The 18,660-nt window shown below is 44.1% G+C and overlaps 1 protein-coding gene across 1 annotated transcript in view; it reads right to left on the bottom strand.

The window, feature by feature from the left end:
- The window catches only part of MED14 (mediator complex subunit 14), a 47,268-nt gene that overhangs the window by 16,401 nt on the left and 12,207 nt on the right, over nt 1-18,660 (bottom strand). Inside the window, exons 5-16 of the mRNA XM_054400604.1 lie at nt 17,835-17,964; nt 16,490-16,618; nt 16,032-16,139; nt 13,971-14,103; nt 13,290-13,440; nt 10,046-10,157; nt 9,296-9,421; nt 8,357-8,435; nt 6,690-6,849; nt 6,108-6,302; nt 5,405-5,539; nt 4,934-5,010 (exon numbers count right to left, since the gene is read on the bottom strand). Coding sequence (XP_054256579.1) covers nt 4,934-5,010; nt 5,405-5,539; nt 6,108-6,302; nt 6,690-6,849; nt 8,357-8,435; nt 9,296-9,421; nt 10,046-10,157; nt 13,290-13,440; nt 13,971-14,103; nt 16,032-16,139; nt 16,490-16,618; nt 17,835-17,964 — 1,535 coding nt within the window. The remainder of the gene's footprint in view (nt 1-4,933; nt 5,011-5,404; nt 5,540-6,107; nt 6,303-6,689; nt 6,850-8,356; nt 8,436-9,295; nt 9,422-10,045; nt 10,158-13,289; nt 13,441-13,970; nt 14,104-16,031; nt 16,140-16,489; nt 16,619-17,834; nt 17,965-18,660) is intronic.

Below are 18,660 nucleotides of genomic sequence, written 5' to 3'. Positions count from 1 at the left end.
GGGAAGGAGAGGAAGGGGGGGGGAAGGAGAGGAAGGGGGGGGGAAGGAGAGGAAGGGGGGGGAAGGAGAGGAAGGGGGGGGGAAGGAGAGGAAGGGGGGGGGAAGGAGAGGAAGGGGGGGGGAAGGAGAGGAAGGGGGGGGGAAGGAGAGGAAGGGGGGGGGAAGGAGAGGAAGGGGGGGGGAAGGAGAGGAGGGGGGGGGAAGGAGAGGAAGGGGGGGGGAAGGAGAGGAGGGGGGGGGAAGGAGAGGAGGAGGGGGAAGGAGAGGAGGGGGGGGAGGAGAGGAGGGGGGGGAGGAGAGGAGGGGGGGGAGGAGAGGGGGGGGGGAAGGAGGGGGAGGGGGGGGAAGGAGGGGGAGGGGGGGAAGGAGGGGGAGGGGGGGGAAGGAGGGGGAGGGGGGGGGAGGAGAGGGGAGGGGGAGGAGGAGGGGGGAGGGGGGAGGAGGGGGGGAGGGGGGGAGGAGGGGAGAGGGGGGGAAGGGGGGGAGGGGGGGGAGGGGGAGGAGGGGAGGGGGGGAAGGAGGGGGGGGGGGGGAGGGGGGGAGGAGGGGGGAAGGAGGGGGAGGGGGGGGAGGAGGGGGAGGGGGGGGAGGAGGGGGAGGGGGGGGAGGGAGGGGGAGGGGGGAGGAGGAGGGGGGGAGAGGAGGGGGGGGAGGGGGGAGGAGGGGGGGAGGAGGGGGAGGGGGGGGAGGAGGGAGGGGGGAGGAGGGAGGGGGGGGAGGGAAGGGGGGAGGAGGGGAGGGGGAAGGAGGGAGGGGGGGGGAGGGAGGGGGGGAGAGGAGGAGGGGGGAGGAGGGGGAGAGGGGGGAGAGGGAGGGAGAGGGGGGAAGGGAGGGAAGGGGGGGGAGGAGGGAGGGGGGAGGAGGGAGGGGAGGAGAGGAGGGAAGGGGGAAGGAGGGAAGGGGAGGAGAGGAGGGAGGGAGGAGAAGGAGGGAGGGGAGAGGAGGGAAGGGGAGGAGAGGAGGGAAGGGGAGAGGAGGGAAGGGGAGAGGAGGGAAGGGGAGAGAGGAGGGAGGGGGAAGGAGGGAAGGGGGAGAGGAGGGAGGGAGAGAGGAGGGAAGGGGAGAGGAGGAGGGGAGAAGGAGGGAGGAGGGAGGGGGAGGAGGAGGGGAGAAGGAGGGGAGGGAGAAGGAGGGAAGAGGGAGAGAGGAGGGAAGGGGAGGAGGGGAGGGGGAGAAGGAGGGAGGGAGAGGAGGGAAGGGAGGAGGAGGGAAGGGAGAAGGAGGGAGAAGGGAGAGGAGGGAAGGGGAAGGAGGGAAAGGGGAGAGGAGGGAGGGAGAAGGAGGGAGGGGAGGAGGAGGGAGGAGAGGAGGAGGGAGAGGGAGAGGAGGGAGAGGGAGAGAGGAGGGAAGGGAGAAGGAGGGAAGGGAGAAGGAGGGAAGGGAGGAGAGGAGGGAAGGGAGAAGGAGGGGAAGGGGAGGAGGGAAGGGAGGAGGAGGGAAGGGAGAAGGAGGGAAGGGGAGGAGGGAAGGGAGAAGGAGGGAAGGGAGGAGGAGGGGAAGGAGGAGAAGGGGGAGGAGAAGGAGGGAGGGAGAGGAGGGAAGGGGAGAGGAGGGAGAAGGGAGAAGGAGGGAAGGGAGGAAGGGGAGGAGAAGGAGGGGAAGGGAGAAGGGAGGGAGAAGGGGGAGAAGGAGGGAAGGGAGAAGGAGGGAAGGGAGAGGGAGGGAAGGGAGAAGGAGGGAAAGGGGAGAAGGAGGGAGAAGGGAGGGAGGAGGAAGGGAGGGAGGAAGGGGGAAGGAGGGAGGGGAGAAGGAGGGAAAGGGAGAGGAGGGAGGGGAGAAGGAGGGAGGGAGGAAGGAGGGAAGGGAGGAAGGAGGGAAAGGGAGAGGAGGAAGGGAGAAGGAGGGAAAGGGAGAAGGAGGGAAGGGAGAGGAGGGAAGGAGAAGGGGGGAAGGAGGAGAGGAGGGAGAAGGGGAAGGAGGGAGAGAGGGGAGGAGGGAAAGGGAGAAGGAGGGAAAGGGAGAGGAGGGAAGGGAGAAGGAGGAGGGAGAGGAGGGGAAGGAGAAGGAGGGAAGGGAGAAGGAGGGAAGGGGAGAGGAGGGAAGGGAGAAGGAGGGAAGGAGAGAAGGAGGAGGGGAGGAAGGGAGGAGAGGAAGGAGAAGGAGGGAAAGGAGAGGGGAGGGAGAAGGAGGGAAGGGGAGAAGGAGGGAGGGAGAAGGAGGGAGAAGGGAGGGAGGAGGGAGAAGGAGAGGAGGAAGGGAGAAGGAGGGAAAGGGAGAAGGAGAGGAGAAGGGAGGAAGGAGGGAAGGAGAGAAGGAGGGAAGGGAGAGGAGGAAAGGGAGAAGAAGGAGGGAGAAGGAGAAGGGAGAAGGAGGGAAAGGGAGAAGGAGGGAAAGGGAGAAGGAGGGAAAGGGAGAAGGAGGGAAAGGGAGAAGGAGGGAAAGGGAGAAGGAGGGAAAGGGAGAAGGAGGGAAAGGGAGAAGGAGGGAAAGGGAGAAGGAGGGAAAGGGAGAAGGAGGGAAAGGGAGAAGGAGGGAAAGGGAGAAGGAGGGAAAGGGAGAAGGAGGGAAAGGGAGAAGGAGGGAAAGGGAGAAGGAGGGAAAGGGAGAAGGAGGGAAAGGAGAGGAGAGGAAGGAGAGGAGAAAGGGAGAAGGAGAGGAAAGGGAGAAGGAGGGAAGGGAGAAGGAGAGAAAGGGAGAAGGAGGGAAAGGGAGAAGGAGGGAGAAGGGAGAAGGAGAGAAAGGGAGAAGGAGAGAAGGGAGAAGGAGAAGAAGGGAGAAGGAGAGAAAGGGAGAAGGAGAGAAAGGGAGAAGGAGAGAAAGGGAGAAGGAGAGAAAGGAGAGAGAGGAGAGAAAGGGAGAAGGAGAGAAGAGGGAGAAGGAGAGAGAAGGGAGAAGGAGAGAAAGGAGAGAGGAGAGAAGGGAGAAGGAGAGAAAGGGAGAAGGAGAGAAAGGGAGAAGGAGAGAGAAGGGAGAAGGAGAGAAGAGGGAGAAGGAGAGAAGAGAGAGAAGGAGAGAAGAGAGAGAAGGAGAGAAGAGAGAAGGAGAGAAGGAGAGAGGAGAGAAAGAGAGAAGGAGAGAAAGAGAGAAGGAGAGAGAAGAGAGAAGGAGAGAAGAGAGAGGAGAGAAGAGAGAAGGAGAGAAGGAGAGAGGAGAGAAGGAGAGAAGGAGAGAAGGAGGAGAAGAGAGAAGGGGAGAGAAGAGAGAAGGAGAGAGAGAGAGAAGGGAGAGAAAGAGAGAAGGAGAGAAAGAGAGAAGGAGAGAAAGGGAGAAGGAGAGAAAGGGAGAAGGAGAGAAAGGGAGAAGGAGAGAAAGAGAGAAGGAGAGAAAGAGAGAAGGAGAGAAAGAGAGAAGGAGAGAAAGAGAGAAGGAGAGAAAGAGAGAAGGAGAGAAAGAGAGAAGGAGAGAAAGAGAGAAGGGAGAGAGAGAGAGAAGGGGAGAGAGAGAGAAGGGGAGAGAGAGAGAAGGAGAGAGAGAGAGAAGGAGAGAGAGAGAGAAGGGGAGGGAGAGAGAAGGAGAGAAAGAGAGAAGGAGAGAGAGAGAGAAGGAGAGAAGAGAGAAGGAGAGAGAGGAGAGAGAGAGAGAAGGAGAGAGAGAGAGAAGGAGAGAGAGAGAGAAGGAGAGAGAGAGAGAAGGAGAGAGAGAGAGAAGGAGAGAGAGAGAGAAGGAGAGAGAGAGAGAAGGAGAGAGAGAGAGAAGGAGAGAAAGAGAGAAGGAGAGAGAGAGAGAAGGAGAGAAAGAGAGAAGGAGAGAAAGAGAGAAGGAGAGAAAGAGAGAAGGAGAGAAAGAGAGAAAGTTCTGTGGCAACCTGAACTCTAGAACAACCTCACTCTAAAAGCAATGCACAACCTGGCAGTTATCTTAGAACCCACTAATTTATTCATATCCCAATGTGAGAATTGAACTCTGGGGACAGACTAAATAAAGCTGAAGTAAAAACATGCCAGACACTTCTCCAAATCCCTTGAAAGTCTATACAGAAATTTCACATACAAGCCTTAACTGAAGCTCACAGTTTTATCAGTACTTTTCTGCTCATGTGAAGAGTTAAAAAGGTAGGGTCTGATGCATTTAGAGACTGATGTCTTTATATTACTGTAGATTTCTGCAGCATATAAGAAGTCTGTTTTACTTCCTAAAAATCCGAAGTTTAACTGGCATGGCTTGAAGTGGGCTCCAAGAAGTGTGAAAAACCAGCTGGACTGCACTATGGTCAATAGTTGCTAGTCCAGTTAGTGGCTGGCAGTCCTTAGGATTAACACAGAGGTCAATACCTTTTAACAATTTTTCAAGCATTTTAATGCAAAGGAATAGCAAGTTTGCAGATGGCACCAAACTTTTGAAGGGAGCACTTGGCACTGCCATTCAAAGAGACCTCAGATGGCTGGAGGAACAAGTTACAGGAACCTCACAAAGTTCAACAAAAGCAAATGCTAAGTCCTGCACGTGGGCCTAAATAACCTCAAGCAACAGCACAGAGTGGGACTGAGAGCGTAAGGATGGACCAGACCACATCCTCAGGTCTCTTCCACTCTTAAATTAAAATTCTGAGATGTTTCCTCTAGGAGATTTTTGCTATGCAATGTCTTTTCTGGGATTCCCTGCATCTTCCTCTGCAATGTCACATACTGGTAATTGTCAAGTAACATATGGAATATGTAGGCCTCTGACCTGATCTAAAATTGCAATTACATGTTCATGAATCATCACTGTATCTTCTTTAGTATTGTCTGGATTTTAGGATTGCAGACTGCCAGACTGTTTTCAGAGCTCCCCAGTTTAGGCTAACAAAAGAAATGTGTCTACTTTTATTTTCCTGTCTCTTCAGCACTGACAGGGCAAGACAATAATTAAAGCAACCAAGCACAACCCTTCTCAAAACCAAAAATCCTCCCCTGTCCTGATATTTTTAGTGTTACTTGCCAAACAATCCTTTTTTCTCTTTCAAGTTTACATACACAGTAATAAAATGAAACAAAGGAGCATATTCTCTTACTTTAATAGACGTATTGCATGACTGAAGCCATCTCCTTCTACTTGTACTCCTTGGTGAGGAATATCCATATTAGATAACTAGGAAGAAACAAGAAAGATGTTATCCCAAGCAAAAAGTCAAGCAAAGTAATTGCAAATGTTCCCAGGATTTTTTCCCCATAAGGGTGACAGCTGTTTCACATCCTCAAGCACTGGAAAGCCAAAAAAAGCAGTCTGTGCAAAATTGGTGTAAAGTTGTCTCCCATAAGTATGTCTTTCACCCTCTCATTTTCCCTTTTCCCTTAACTTTTCAAGATTTCTTGCAGTGCAAGACTAGAGCAACCCAGCGTAGAAGACCAGTGGCTCAGTATCAGCCGGTGGGGGAACTCCAAAGTGAACACATGACCACAAGTTTACTGAATACTTGCATCTAGACAAAAGAATCAAGAGCAGTAGAAGGGAAGAAGAAAACAACGTGGTTTAAAATACATACCTCCACACGAAGCCCTATAAATGGCATATTTGTGTCACACATGGCTACAATATGAGCTAGCACTTTATTGAAGGCACACATTTCTCCCGACCGTTTTGGTTTCTTAGGCTCTATGGAACATGGATCACCAGATAACTAGAATAAAAATACAGACAAAGGAACTTGCACATTTGGAGTATGTATTTGTAAAGATGTCAGAGAAAAATCCCATTCATCCAAGTTTTAAATGAATCACACCCTGAGCACAAGCTCCTAAGAGGGTCTGGTCCACTTCAGGACTACAGCAATTCAGTTAAAGTAATTTTATAATCATCTCCCTCCTTAAAACAGTATTTACTATATTGCCAAGCCATGCTAGCCTGACCCCAAGAAGTAACTCTTATCAGCCCCTGCAAGTCTTTCAAAGACTACACCTGCATAAAGCATATCCCTAAGATACCAATGCTCTGCATATACAGAGCTCTAGCTTCCTCAGCACTGTGTTCTGCCTTGGCTCTCTGGAATGAATTAGAAGACAACTGTTGCAAAATACTTTCCCAACATCTCCCTAGGGAAGTGGTCCAGAGAACCAAGCTGCAATACAAGTAAGATGCCAGCCATACAAACTTTTGAAAGAACACTGCTAAAGCTGGTACTGATGCTCAGAAGCATGTGTTTAGCTTTCAGGCTCTCTAACCAACCCAATGGCTTTTGAGGCACATACCTTGCGCTTGACACCGCTTTTCATTGGTTTCCCACTTTTTGTGTCTAGTACCAACTCTTCAATGTTTGGTTTGAACTGCTGTAGTAAAAGTGCAGTAGCAGGGCTGTCATCTCCTTCAGCATAGCTCACAGAGAGAAAATGGTACTTGTACTCTAGCTCAGTGGGGTTGCCAGGAACATCAAACATCTCTACAACCTATATTTAAACAAAATAACAAATTGAGAAGACCCTCAAGCTAAGAATGGCTGCATCAGTTCTTTACCCTCTCCCCTTCAAACAAGTGGGGAAAATATTTCAAGACATTTATACTGTGGCTAGGAAAGGAATCCAGGAAGAGAAAGGAGACTAAACTTTCAGAAAACAAAAAAGAATGGGAAGGTTGCTGAGTAATAAATCTTTATGCCCCTTCCTCTATAAACCTGACTGCTTAACAAACCCACTTAATGAGAGAAGGGACTAAGAAGGGAGAGTTGAGGATTACATCAATCACTTGATTCTTAACATTAGCATTAACAGTCCAAAAGACTAACTAGTAGAGCCATGACTGGGAGCAAAAGATGGAAACATTTTTCAGTTACTTACGATGTAGTACTGTGGAAGGCGAGTGAGTTTGATAAACAGTTTGTGTTTGGAAAGGCTTCCCACTGGATGGCTAGCATAATTAGCTAGTTGGAGAGTTTCACTGCTCACTGTAGGCAGATGTTTTATAGACTGTTTGCAACGTTGTTGTCCAAGCCAGAACCTTGCATTGAAATAACAGTGTTAGTACCACGAGGCTGTTTGACATTATTCTAGTTTACTGTTGTTTGGAACATTAGTATCAAATCAAGAGTCAGTCATATTCTAAGTCAACATCTATCACTGCTGCACAAGTTACATACAGAAAATCACAGGATTTTATATTACTGCCTTTACATATTGTCTTCAGCCTCAGTAACAAAGAAATGTTACTTTAAGGAAAAGCAGCCCTGAAGTTATTCACATAAGCGAATTTTTATGCACAACATGAAATGAGAATAAAAAAAACAGAAGGGACAAATTAAACCCCATGCACATTAGAGTTATTTTACAATTTGGAATCTTTGATTATTTTTTGGTATAGAAAAGAAAATGTTTGCTTGCACATGCTGGCTGCCAGGAAAAGCTGGCTGTCACTCTGGATTATGTTATAAACAAACTCAACTACATACAAGACACTACATTTATTCTAATGTTTGGAATTCAATTTTGTCCTCCTCCAACTGACTTTCGCTATAGTGGCAAGGCCAGAAAGACTAGCTAGGCTTGAAAAAGGGGTCAGAAATGTGTGGCTTGGTTTCTCAGCCAAACTTCCCCTCAACACCAGCAGTAGGAGGTGTGGGTGCTCAGCAATTCTCCATCACAACGCACCAGGTTTATTCTTGTAGATACATGCTAGATCTAGCTGTCCTAAAGGACTTTTCATGGGACTGCCTGGCTTCCTCAAAAGCCTTAGCACTACCCAAGCCATTATCTCAAGTGCATTATTAATAACAAAGGGAGGTTGATTAATTTCTCTGGGGTGCCAGTGCTTCACACGTCATAATGCTCCTTTTAGAAGCAAAATTCCTCAAATAGAGGTTTCACCCTGCAATTAGCTCAGAGTACTGGGAATTTCCAAAATGACAGAGCAGGTGGAACTTTTTTCATGCAGATGCAAATGGTATTTGTATTATTTGCTACAACCTCTTATAGGAGCCAAGGGTATCTTGTGCTTAAATCCCAGGGCTTTATGGAAGGAAGATTAGAGGTTTAAAGTGTCAGAAGATAAATAGCTATTATTTAAATCACCCTAGGCCACTTCCTTGCTTCTCCTCTGTATTGTGAGAAGGGAAGATTGCTCTTGCTGAGAAACAAGCAGAGTTCAGCTGTAGAAACAGAGTGGAGTAAAGGAGACAGAAAATGAGGGATGATCACAAAATGATACCCTCAGGAAGCAAGTGGACTGCTACTGACTTAAAGTGAAAAAGACTTCATGCAGAGTGCGTGCACAGCAATGCATGAGGCTGTGTGCAAGGGGGAATACTCGAGGAGGACTATGGAATCAGCTCCAAGCAAAAGCAGAATTTCCTTCATTTAGAGGGTATAGCAAATACTCAAGATTGCTTAGAATCCTGAGGAAGTCTATCCCTTACTGGGGTAAAACACAAAACCATGCAAGTGTGATCATCCAAACAATAAACAGGGTGATTTATTCTATGCAAATTAAGTGAACCATCCAAATCACTTACTTAAGCTGCTGGAGCCAAGGAATGATACGCTTCATATCATCATTAACAGACTTCTCTACATCATCAAGTGTCAGTTGATCTGCAAGAACATTAGGTGAGTGAATGGTCTCAAGACCTGCTCTTCAAACAAAATGTTGACCTTCTAATGAAAGTGTCTTATCTAATTTAACAAACATTGAATCAGAGCAGTCCAGGTGGAAAGAGACCTTAAAAAAAAATCATCTAGTCCAACCTTTCACGGGAAAGGGAACTAACACCCTGTCCAATGGCATCTTGAAAACCTCCAGTGATGGGGACTCCACTGCATCCCTAGGGGGGTTGTTCCAGTGATTGATTGTTTTCACTGTAAAAGGCTTCTTTCTTATATTGGATGAAACCTCTCCTGGTGCAACTTGTAACTGTTACCCCTTGTTTTCTCCACATGGCTCATTGTGAAGAAAGAGATTACAATACATAACAAAAGATCCATAACACTTGTAAAGCCACAGCAGTATGTAATTAGGCAAAAAACACACTGAAAGAACTCACTTTCCTTCTTTTCTTAAGAGATCTGAAACCTGCAGACTTGAGCAGTAACTCCAAGTGTATTAGGTCATATAACACAGCTCTCAATCGGGTCCATACAAAATGACCACATCCATTAACACCACAAGCCAGGAATCATGAGGTATAAAGAACATGCACTGCAATGATGCCTAACAATATTTATTGTCCCCTTAAAATCCACCTAACTGAACTGTGATTTTTGGGCACAGAGATCCACTCCTCCGTTCCCCAAAGTCCAATACCTAGATGATGACTCAAATGCAGTGTTCACTTGCATTACCCTTATTTGCTCACAGAAATTTGCAGATTTGACAGAACTGTTCACACAAAATTACCTCACAATGCAGGATTACTGCACAGTATGAAATACAGCCTTGTTTTGCACTTACTTACCAACACCATACAGCATCAGTTGAAACATTCCAGAATGGAGATCAACAAATACATGCAGGCACTCTGATCGACCACATGGTTCCAAAATTGGAATGACAAGAGTTGGAAGAGCCGTCTCAATGAACGCTGAACAAAAATTGGTGTTAACAATTTGACACAAAATTCAAGTGCATCAAGTTAAAACCTTAGCCCATTATAACCACAAAACCTGTTTGTTTTTCTTGAAGCAATCTTCACTAGCACATTATTAGACTGTTAACAAAAATAAGAGAATTGTGAAAATCGTGAGAGTAACAAAGTGACACAAGAAGACAGACCAAATTTGGAGGAGATTATTAACCCTTGAATATCTTTTAACTCACTGCTTCACAATTATAAACTCAATTCAAATCCCCATAGTTTCTACAACAGTTTAAGCAAAGACTCACCCCAAACTATCTCAAGACAGAGAAGAATTTACTTTCAGTTCTGAATGTATACAAGTTTTACAGGAGACAACTTTTAACCCTTCAACTCAGACTCTAATGTACTACCAGCTTCACATATTGTACTGCCTTCAGAGGTAGGAGTATTTTACAACTAACAGCGTAGAGTAAGCTAAGTCTTGTTAATGCAGAACACACCTCCCTTTATTTTTTTCATATTTTAAAATGTAAATTAATGAAAGCAAGAAAGACCAAGGAAATAGGAAATCATTCCTCGGCACAAATGGCAATTAACTTGAAACAAATGTCAGTAGAAAACACATACAATTATCATTAACATTGTAGCTCTTAAGAATGGCTTTCAGCTCCTGGAGTTTTTGATGAGATCTTGCATGGACACTGTCTATTAGGAGTTTTTCTATTGACAGGTGGTCAATCTGCAAAAAAAAAAAAAAAAACCAAACGGAATGTACTTGAGTAAGTTCAAATTTGATGTGTAGACTTTATGCAATAGCCCACTGGAACAAAGTCACTTAACAATCACTTTGGAAAGAATTTGCTTAGAAGTGTGATGAACCGAAGAAACTATTAATTTATTTGGATCACTATGAATACAGCAAACTAATGTAAGATTCTGTCTGTGAAGCAGGGAATGGGAGAGTTTTTTTGAGAGAAGACTAGGAGAAAATACAGAAGAAAGAAATTTCCTAAACTATACTGTTTCCACTCCTTGTGCAAACCTACTTGTTGTGAATCATGGAATCCTAGAATATCAGGTTGGAAGGTACCTCAAGGATCATCTGGTCCAATCCTTCCTGAGAAAACCATGCTCTAGGTGTGGATCAAGCCTAGAATATTTTCCAGATTAGCATCTCTCTGTTTATAATTAACTTAAGATCGTTAAAAAAAAACAAAACAACAAATCACAACCACAAAATCTCCCCCAAACAACACAATTAGAATATGGTTGCCTCTACACAAACACACATGCAGCTCTAGCAGGAAATACAACACACTAGTTTTAGCCCTGCTAATGGGGTAACAATGCAGTGAAGATGTAGTGGCAGACACTGAATAGGAGCAACCCTACTGAACCTAGGAGCATCTAGAGGCTTGATCTAGGGCAGCTGGAGGCACTGCCAGCACTGAAGCTTATGCCACTACTTATATTCACTGTAATTCACTTGTGCAACCTGAAATAAAGCATTTGCTTTTATATTATGCACATTACAGTCATATTATTTACATATTTTGCATAAGCAAAGCTGCAAATTACTGCAACCTTTTTTTTTTTTCTTAGTTAACCTCATATTGCTTTGAAAACTGTTCAAGGTGAATTAAACTCAAATTAGATTTTAGCATAAGAGATAAACAAGGAAGAGGTTCATATCAGAATAAAATTACACAGAATTTCAGTGCATGCCTTTCCCTTAAAGGCTAGCTTTCCAAGACAAGGCCTTCCAAATCACGTGGTTATCCATCCACAGGAGCTTTTCAACTAGCAGCTGCTGCGAGTTAAATCTTCTTCACAAATAAGTGACTACATGTTCCGTAGCTGCATCCAATTTTCAGTAGGTTAATGTATAATAACCTGCTCAAACATATTTGTTCACACCACTGTTTTATATAGTATCTTGAACAAACAGAAACACAGTGTGCTACCTACGTCATTGCAGCTGAGATCGTTATCAAACACTAGGACAGCAGCGCATATACCACCACTGATATTTTAAGCTGAGAGCATGCAGTTATAGAGGGAGTCAGTGTTAACTTTCATAATTCTCAAATTTACAGTGGCCTCCTATCTTAATCTACAGAGACCTGATTCAGTGATCTCAGATTGCATCAGCTCCAGTGGAACTTCAGCAGAAGTTCTAGATAAAGCGTTTTCCTGGATTTAGGCATAAATACAGTATCGTCGCTAAAGTAACTATATAATGAGTAGCCTAAATGTGGGCTTTTAAGCTATTAAATGAGTATATTTGGTATATATTTACTACAATAACTGTAACATTGGAACAGGCTGCCTAGGGAGGTTGTGGAGTCTCCTTCTCTGGAGCCATTCAAAACCCACCTGGATGCATTCCTGTGTGGACTACCCTATGTGATCCTACTTTGGCAGGGGGGCTGGACCCAAGGACCTCTGAGGGTCCCCATCCAACCTCTAATGTGCTGTGATACTGTGTGATACTCTAGCAGCAGATGACTACTATGCTCCACTAAGTTTCCCATATTCATCTGTAGCTGTTCAGCCTGGGGGAGACTGCAGTGACACCTAATAGTGGCCTTCCAGTACCTGAAAGGGGCCTACAAGAAGGCTGCAGAAGGGCTGTTTACGAAGGCCTGCAGTGACAGGATGAGGGGCAATGGTTTTACATCAGAGAAGAGCAGATTTAGATTGGATGTGAAGAACAAGTTCTTTACCATGAGGGTGGTGGAATATCAGAACAAGTTGCCCAGGGTGGTAGTTGAGGCTCCACCCCTGGAGATACTCAAGGTCAGGTTTGACAAGGCTCTGAGCAATCTGATCTAGTGGAGGATGTCCTTGCTCACTACAGGGGTTTGGAGTAGACAACCTTTAGAGGTCCCTTCCAACCCAAACCCTTCCATGATGCTATATGAAATTCTTGACATTTACCATACAGAGACTTGTCTGTCGGAGTTGGTAAAAAAAGATGGCCCAAGAGGCTGAGATACAAAGTATGTGAAGGCTATCAGCAGCAGAAAGTTGTGTAAACCAGGTGAAGAATCTAAGCTGGAGAGTTCTACCTTGTAGAAAAACTGTACTGAAAGTTTGAAAACTACACCATTCGCTCTAGTTTATTAACTCTTAAAGCCTGATATATCACAGCCAAACTTGCTGGGAAACTTACAGAAGACTTGTTAAAAAACCTAGACTGCAGTTTCTCTGTTCTTTACTATCATTAACCATGATCTACAATTATCACCAGTGAAGCCTCATCCAAGTAGGAAGCTGACTGCAGTCAGTCATTTTGGAGCAACCATCTCACCTTTAACAACACAAAGCCACATCCGAACAGTCCACATGACAACCTGGTTACTGAAAATGTAAACCCAAGATTCACTTAACCTTTGTAACAAGCAAACCATCTTAGATCTTTCACACAGGATTTCCAAATCATAACGTAAGATTTTCTGAAGCAAATCAAACTGTTCGGTAGCCAACTCAAGTGGCATGGGGAACCTGATTTTCAGAGGAAGTTGACACACCATCTCCAAGACAGGAAAGGGAAGAACTGCCTCCCTGGAAAGCATTTCAAACCAAATGCAAAGCATAACTGAAACTTTGCTATTGTTTCCAACCCCACCCAGGCTCAGCATTCTGTCTCATACATAGTGTTCTCTCTCATACATAGTACACTGCCAAGTAGGTGCAATTTTTAAGATGAAGTCAAGGCCAGCAATTTGTAATGACAACTTTAGGTTCCAATATAAACAGAACATAATCTACAGTAACTACTGATTAAAAATCCCACAAACAGCTCTTAAATAGAGTCAAAGTGAGACAAACTGACAAACTAAATGCCTACTGCAAAGCGAACCTCTACCTTCATGGCTCTTTCCATCAGTTTGGAATCACAGGCTGGCAGCGGTGGCTCATGAGATATTTGTAAGGGTTTTGAGACATCAGTCTCATCAATCTTAATAGTGACCTTATGAACAGATGCAGTCCCCGTTTTCCTGCCAAGCACCTGTTGACTTAAAATAAAGAGAATAATTAAACCATGTAAATGGAATAGCTGAAAATATGCTTTTCAGTAGCTAATCCTTGATTGGCTACTGAAAGGTTAGTCTAGAGAGTGCCAGTTAAAAATAACTTTGAAAAAAGTATTTGTCTTAGTTTCCATTTTAATGCAGACCTGCTGGTAAACTATAACTATCTAAAGAAGTTTTAGATGGCTGCAAATTCAACACCATCAGAAAAGCACTGCTTTTAACATTTTCTCCAGTGTAAGTCATGCAATAAATATAGTAGAGGACTGACAACTAATGAATTTAGATGTCTGCATATAGGCTGATTTATAACTGCATCCATTGTTCTCCTGTACATTAATGTACATCCCTCATTTCTTTGCAAGTCAAGCATCATGTTTCAGTACTTAATGACAAGAACTCAGAAGTCTCACATCAAAAAGAAAGCACAATTCTGAAAATTCTGGCTTGGTAAATGAGAACCCTCCTATTACATCATTCATTATTTGTTAATAGCCCTTTAAAAATTAACTTACTTCCAAACAGAGAGCGAGAGACATTTCCCTGCATGATATCGCTCCACTTGCACGAGATCACCCCAGCGCTCTCGAATCAGCATTAGTGTTTGTGAATGCAAGACTTCCAGCTGAAGTGCTAGGCAGAAGGAGTCTTAATGAACAGAGTTAAGAAAACACAAGGCCTCCAAAAAGTCTGTACAATACATACATCTGTTTCTGACCACTGCATAAATCCATTCGTCACAAAAGTCAGAACAAAATGTCCTCTGAAAACACACTGATGTACTAATCCAGACAAAGATCTATAAACAGCACCAAAGATTTCTCAAAGTGTTATTTTCCCCTTTGGGTTTTTTTGGGTCTTATCTAGGGCATGGTGTTAAGACAAGAATGTCACAATGCCATTACTAACAAAGAAATTCATAGAATCACTAAGGCTGGAAAAGACCTTTAAGATCATCGAGTCCAACTGTAACCCAACTACCATGACCACTAAACTATATCCTGAAGCACTACATCTACATAAGTCTTGAACACCTCCAGGGATGGCAACTTTACCGCCTCCCTGGGCAGCCTGTTCCAATGCCTCACCACTCTCTCATTAAAGAAGGTTTTCCTATGTCTAATCTAAACCTCCCCTGGCACGACTTAAAACCCATTTCCTCTCGTCCTATTGCTAGTTACTTGGGGAAAGCCTGGCTGAGAAATAAGGTAATCCGGATTCAAGAGTGAAAGCACATTAATAGTAGCAGTAGCTTCAGGAATAGATTGAATGAATGGGAACTGTAGTTAGTTTGACTGTTGGGTTTTGACAGGACAGTGATAGGACAAGGGACAATATGAATATAAGGAAAAACTTTTTCACTGTGAGGATGACAAAACACTGGACCAGGCTGCCCAGAGAGGGTGTGGAGTCTCCTTCTGTGGAGACATTCACCTACTCTAGGTGATCCTGCTCTGGCAGGGGAGTTGGGCTAGACGATCTTTCAAGGTCCCTTCCAACCCCCAATATTCTGTGATTCTGTAAAGAAATCAACACCAGCCTCACTACAACCTCCTTTCAAGTAGCTGTAAAGAGCAATAAGACCTCCCCTTAGCCTTCTCTTCTCCACAGAAACAATCCCAGCTCCCTCAGCCACTGCTCATATGACATGGCCTCCAAAACCCTCACCAGCCTTGTTGCTCTTCTCTGGATACACTCAGGAGCTCAGTGTCTTTCCTATACTGTGGTGGTCAGAACTTAACACATTATTCAAGCTGTGGCCTCACCAGGGCTGAGTACAGGGACACAATCACTTCCCTACTCCTACTGTCCTTGCTGATGGCCTTCTTGGCCACCTGGGCACTCTGCTGGCTCATGTTCAGCCAGCTGTCCATCAGCAACCTCAGATCCTTTTCCACTGGGCTGCTTTCCAGCCCCACTCCTCCCCAAGCCTGTAGGGGCTTAGGGGAGTTGCTTAGGGTTGTTGTGACCAAAGTGCAAGACCCAGCATTTGGTCTTGTTAATCTTCATTCCATTGACCTCAGCCCATTGATTTATACTATATTCACTCTACAGTGATCACTAAGCCCATCTCCCATGGTCACTAAAATAACTTAAATTTGTTGTTTCTGTGGAAACTGTTTCACATTGTTAGGCAATTTCCCCTTTGCACACAGGAAAATCACTGCACTACTTCCTGCATGTGCTGTATCTCATTTTATTATTCACACAGCTGCAATACAATTAACACACCATCATCACCTTAGTGCAGTTCTTGGTAGCAACAGCCATTACCTTCCAAGTCAGCACTGTATGTGTCTCTGAAATCAGCACAGGTAGCCAGCTGCTGTTACACTGGCTTAACACACAACTTGCTGCTTCGAGTACCCCACCTTTACTTTTGCTGATTAAGTGTGTAAAATCAAAATTCACATGCTAACACCTGACAATAACTTTTTCCAAGGCAAAAATTTTTACTCCACGAGCAGACATGTCCCTCTAGCTTAATAGGGGATCCACCTTTCTTGACCTCCAGCTACCAGGCTGAGTGAAGCTACATTAAACAGCTTATTTGGAAGCAGCTTTCAGAAGGATACGCAGACAGCTGTACATGTCCTGAAGTGGCTTTTCATCAGCGAACAGCCGTGACTGGACCAGCTGATGGATGAAGTTGATCTGCATGCTGTGAACCAAGGCTCGACCATCTTTCATGAATTAAAAATAGACATCAGGAAACTAGGTTTTTAAAATGCTTAATAAATTAAAATAAAAAACATATACAACTGCAGCGAACAATTTTCCCTACCATAATTTCTAACAAAATAACAAAATCTTTGGTTTATTCCAGAAGTTTCAGTCTACAACACTGTTCAGTCTACCATTGTTAAGGTGTTAAAAGCATATAGAGCAAGGTGACAAAAAGTATCTACAGATTCATTGTCTTAAAGTGAGATATGCAGAAGACCCAGTATAAGCAAGAATTATGTAGCATTGGAGATGAACAACATGTTTTTAAAAAGCACATGTAAAGGTTTGATTTTATTATTTTTCCTACCACCAGTTTCCTTGTCTTCAACCAAAATTTCCAGTTTGAGAAGGCGCCAGGGGATGTCAGGGTCATCACCCATCACCGTCAATGTGGCCTCAAACTCACCCTCAACTCGGAACTTCACACGGCCATTGGCTAAGGAATTACAGAAAACAAACAAACAAACAAACACACACACATAAATAAATACATACAGTTTATTTATTTATTTGTAAGATGCCTCAAAATATTAGTATGGTAGCTCCTGGCTATGGATTACTTCTCTATGGTTTCTGCTCTGCTGCATGTTTCTGTGCAACTCTTAAGACTTCACAACAGAACCAGTAGCATGGACATCCATACCAAGCTGTCCTGAAGAGCAGTACTTGGGCCACAATGATTTGTTTACCTTTGTGCTATAGAGTCACACTGAGTTGACTACTAGGCTGACAAGTTGCAATGACAAAAGGTAAATTCTCCTATTATTTGCTGTACCAACAATGTCTACTTTAAGTAATATTCAAAAGAGGTTCAGAACATGATCTCAGCCCAGACTGAAATCTAGCCAGAAATTTAGCCACAGAAATACATCTCACTAAAGACTTTTATTTAACTTTAAAATATTATAACTCTGTTCTCATGTGAGAAAGAGAATATTCAGATTAGATCTGTAGAGTATGGTTTACACATGGCTAACCTTGTCTTCATGAAAAACATTGACTAGGTCCATTCTAGCCCTATTCTCTGTGATTCTGCAATAACCTTGCCGATACAGAGCCACCCTTCCTGCAAAACAACATCATCTTAATTTCCACCACTACTTGGGCTAGATGAAAATGGAGATCTGAAAAAAGATTAACAGCTCAGTCACTGCTGTAGAGCCAAGGAACAAAAAACAGGGATAAATATGAAGATATTCTGTGCATGAAGATGACTATCAAGACAGATCAAAAAGGCAACATTAGAGTAACTTGTTTAAGCTAAAGTCCAAAGAGTTTCTACAGAAAGACCTAACAGTTTAATTAAATTGCATTTTCAAAGTCATTACATTGTTAACAAAACTAAGGCCTAAGACTCCCTCCTAACACACCTGCTGAAAGAGCACGACAATGTCTACAGCTTTTTCTCCTTTTACTTGCATGGGATTTCTTCTTAAAGGCAAATAGTATTTCATCAGTATTATCAGTGCCATCATTTCTCAGAAGGAGAAAATACATATTTTGATGTACATACAGAGACAGTATCACAGTCTTAATAGATGAATCACACCTAATGGTCTCATTTAAGCTTTTAGCTTTACTTCAGCACTAAAGCAACACATTTAAATCAGTCTGCAATAATGTATTCTTCAAAAGATAATTCCAGTACTTACCAACTGTAAGATTTGCCAGCTGTGGAGGGAGATCTGTAGTCACTAGTCGATGTCGAAGAATCTGGTTGAGCTGATGAAGTGTGGTTTGCTTCTCACTCTTTGTTATTGGGTCAGGAGGGATTATTTTATCCTGTTACAATCAACACAAACAAATCCACGTATCTCAAAGCTGTAATTCAGTAGCAGTGGTGAAAACTCACCAGACTAGAAAATCTAAATGCCACAGGCCTCTACATCAGTTAAGTTTTATAACTTACACTAAGATTTGTTTCCTAGTTGGTTACATTTTACCCAAGACTGACCACTGAATAAAACTGTTCAGCTTGGATCAGTTAAATAAAGTCAGGGCCTTATATCATTCTAAACTTGTTTTTAAATACTAAGATTCGAAAGCCAATCCTTATCTGTAGCTGCAAGTCAAAGTCACAGGTACTACTTTCAAGATACTCCACAAAATCCTGTTATTCTGGCATTTTAACAGTAAGAAAATGCAGCAGCTGTGGAGTATTTCAGTATATTTCCAAAGACATGCAAGACCTCTAGGAATAGATGTCAGTACCTCCTTCATCCTTCTAGGATGGTGGCTTAGCTTGTGCAAATACTTAAAGAAATAAGGAAGAGGAGCTGCTACTATGTGCAGCCTAGAGCAAAACTGGTTTAAATGGAGAGAATGTTTTACTGGGAAAGCACAGCTTGTTCAAGCAGGAAGTCCTCTGCATGAAAAACTGACACTACAGGGACTGCACCAGGTCTGTATTATGAACTACAGTTCCATTTGCACACAGATTAGTTCTATTAACGTGCATTTGGTATTGCATAGGGGGTT

The sequence above is a fragment of the Indicator indicator genome, chromosome 1 (genome assembly GCF_027791375.1).
Source record: "Indicator indicator isolate 239-I01 chromosome 1, UM_Iind_1.1, whole genome shotgun sequence".
Lineage (NCBI taxonomy): Eukaryota > Metazoa > Chordata > Aves > Piciformes > Indicatoridae > Indicator > Indicator indicator.
Note: the sequence above shows the minus strand (reverse complement) of the source record. Positions and strands in the feature narration are given on the sequence as shown.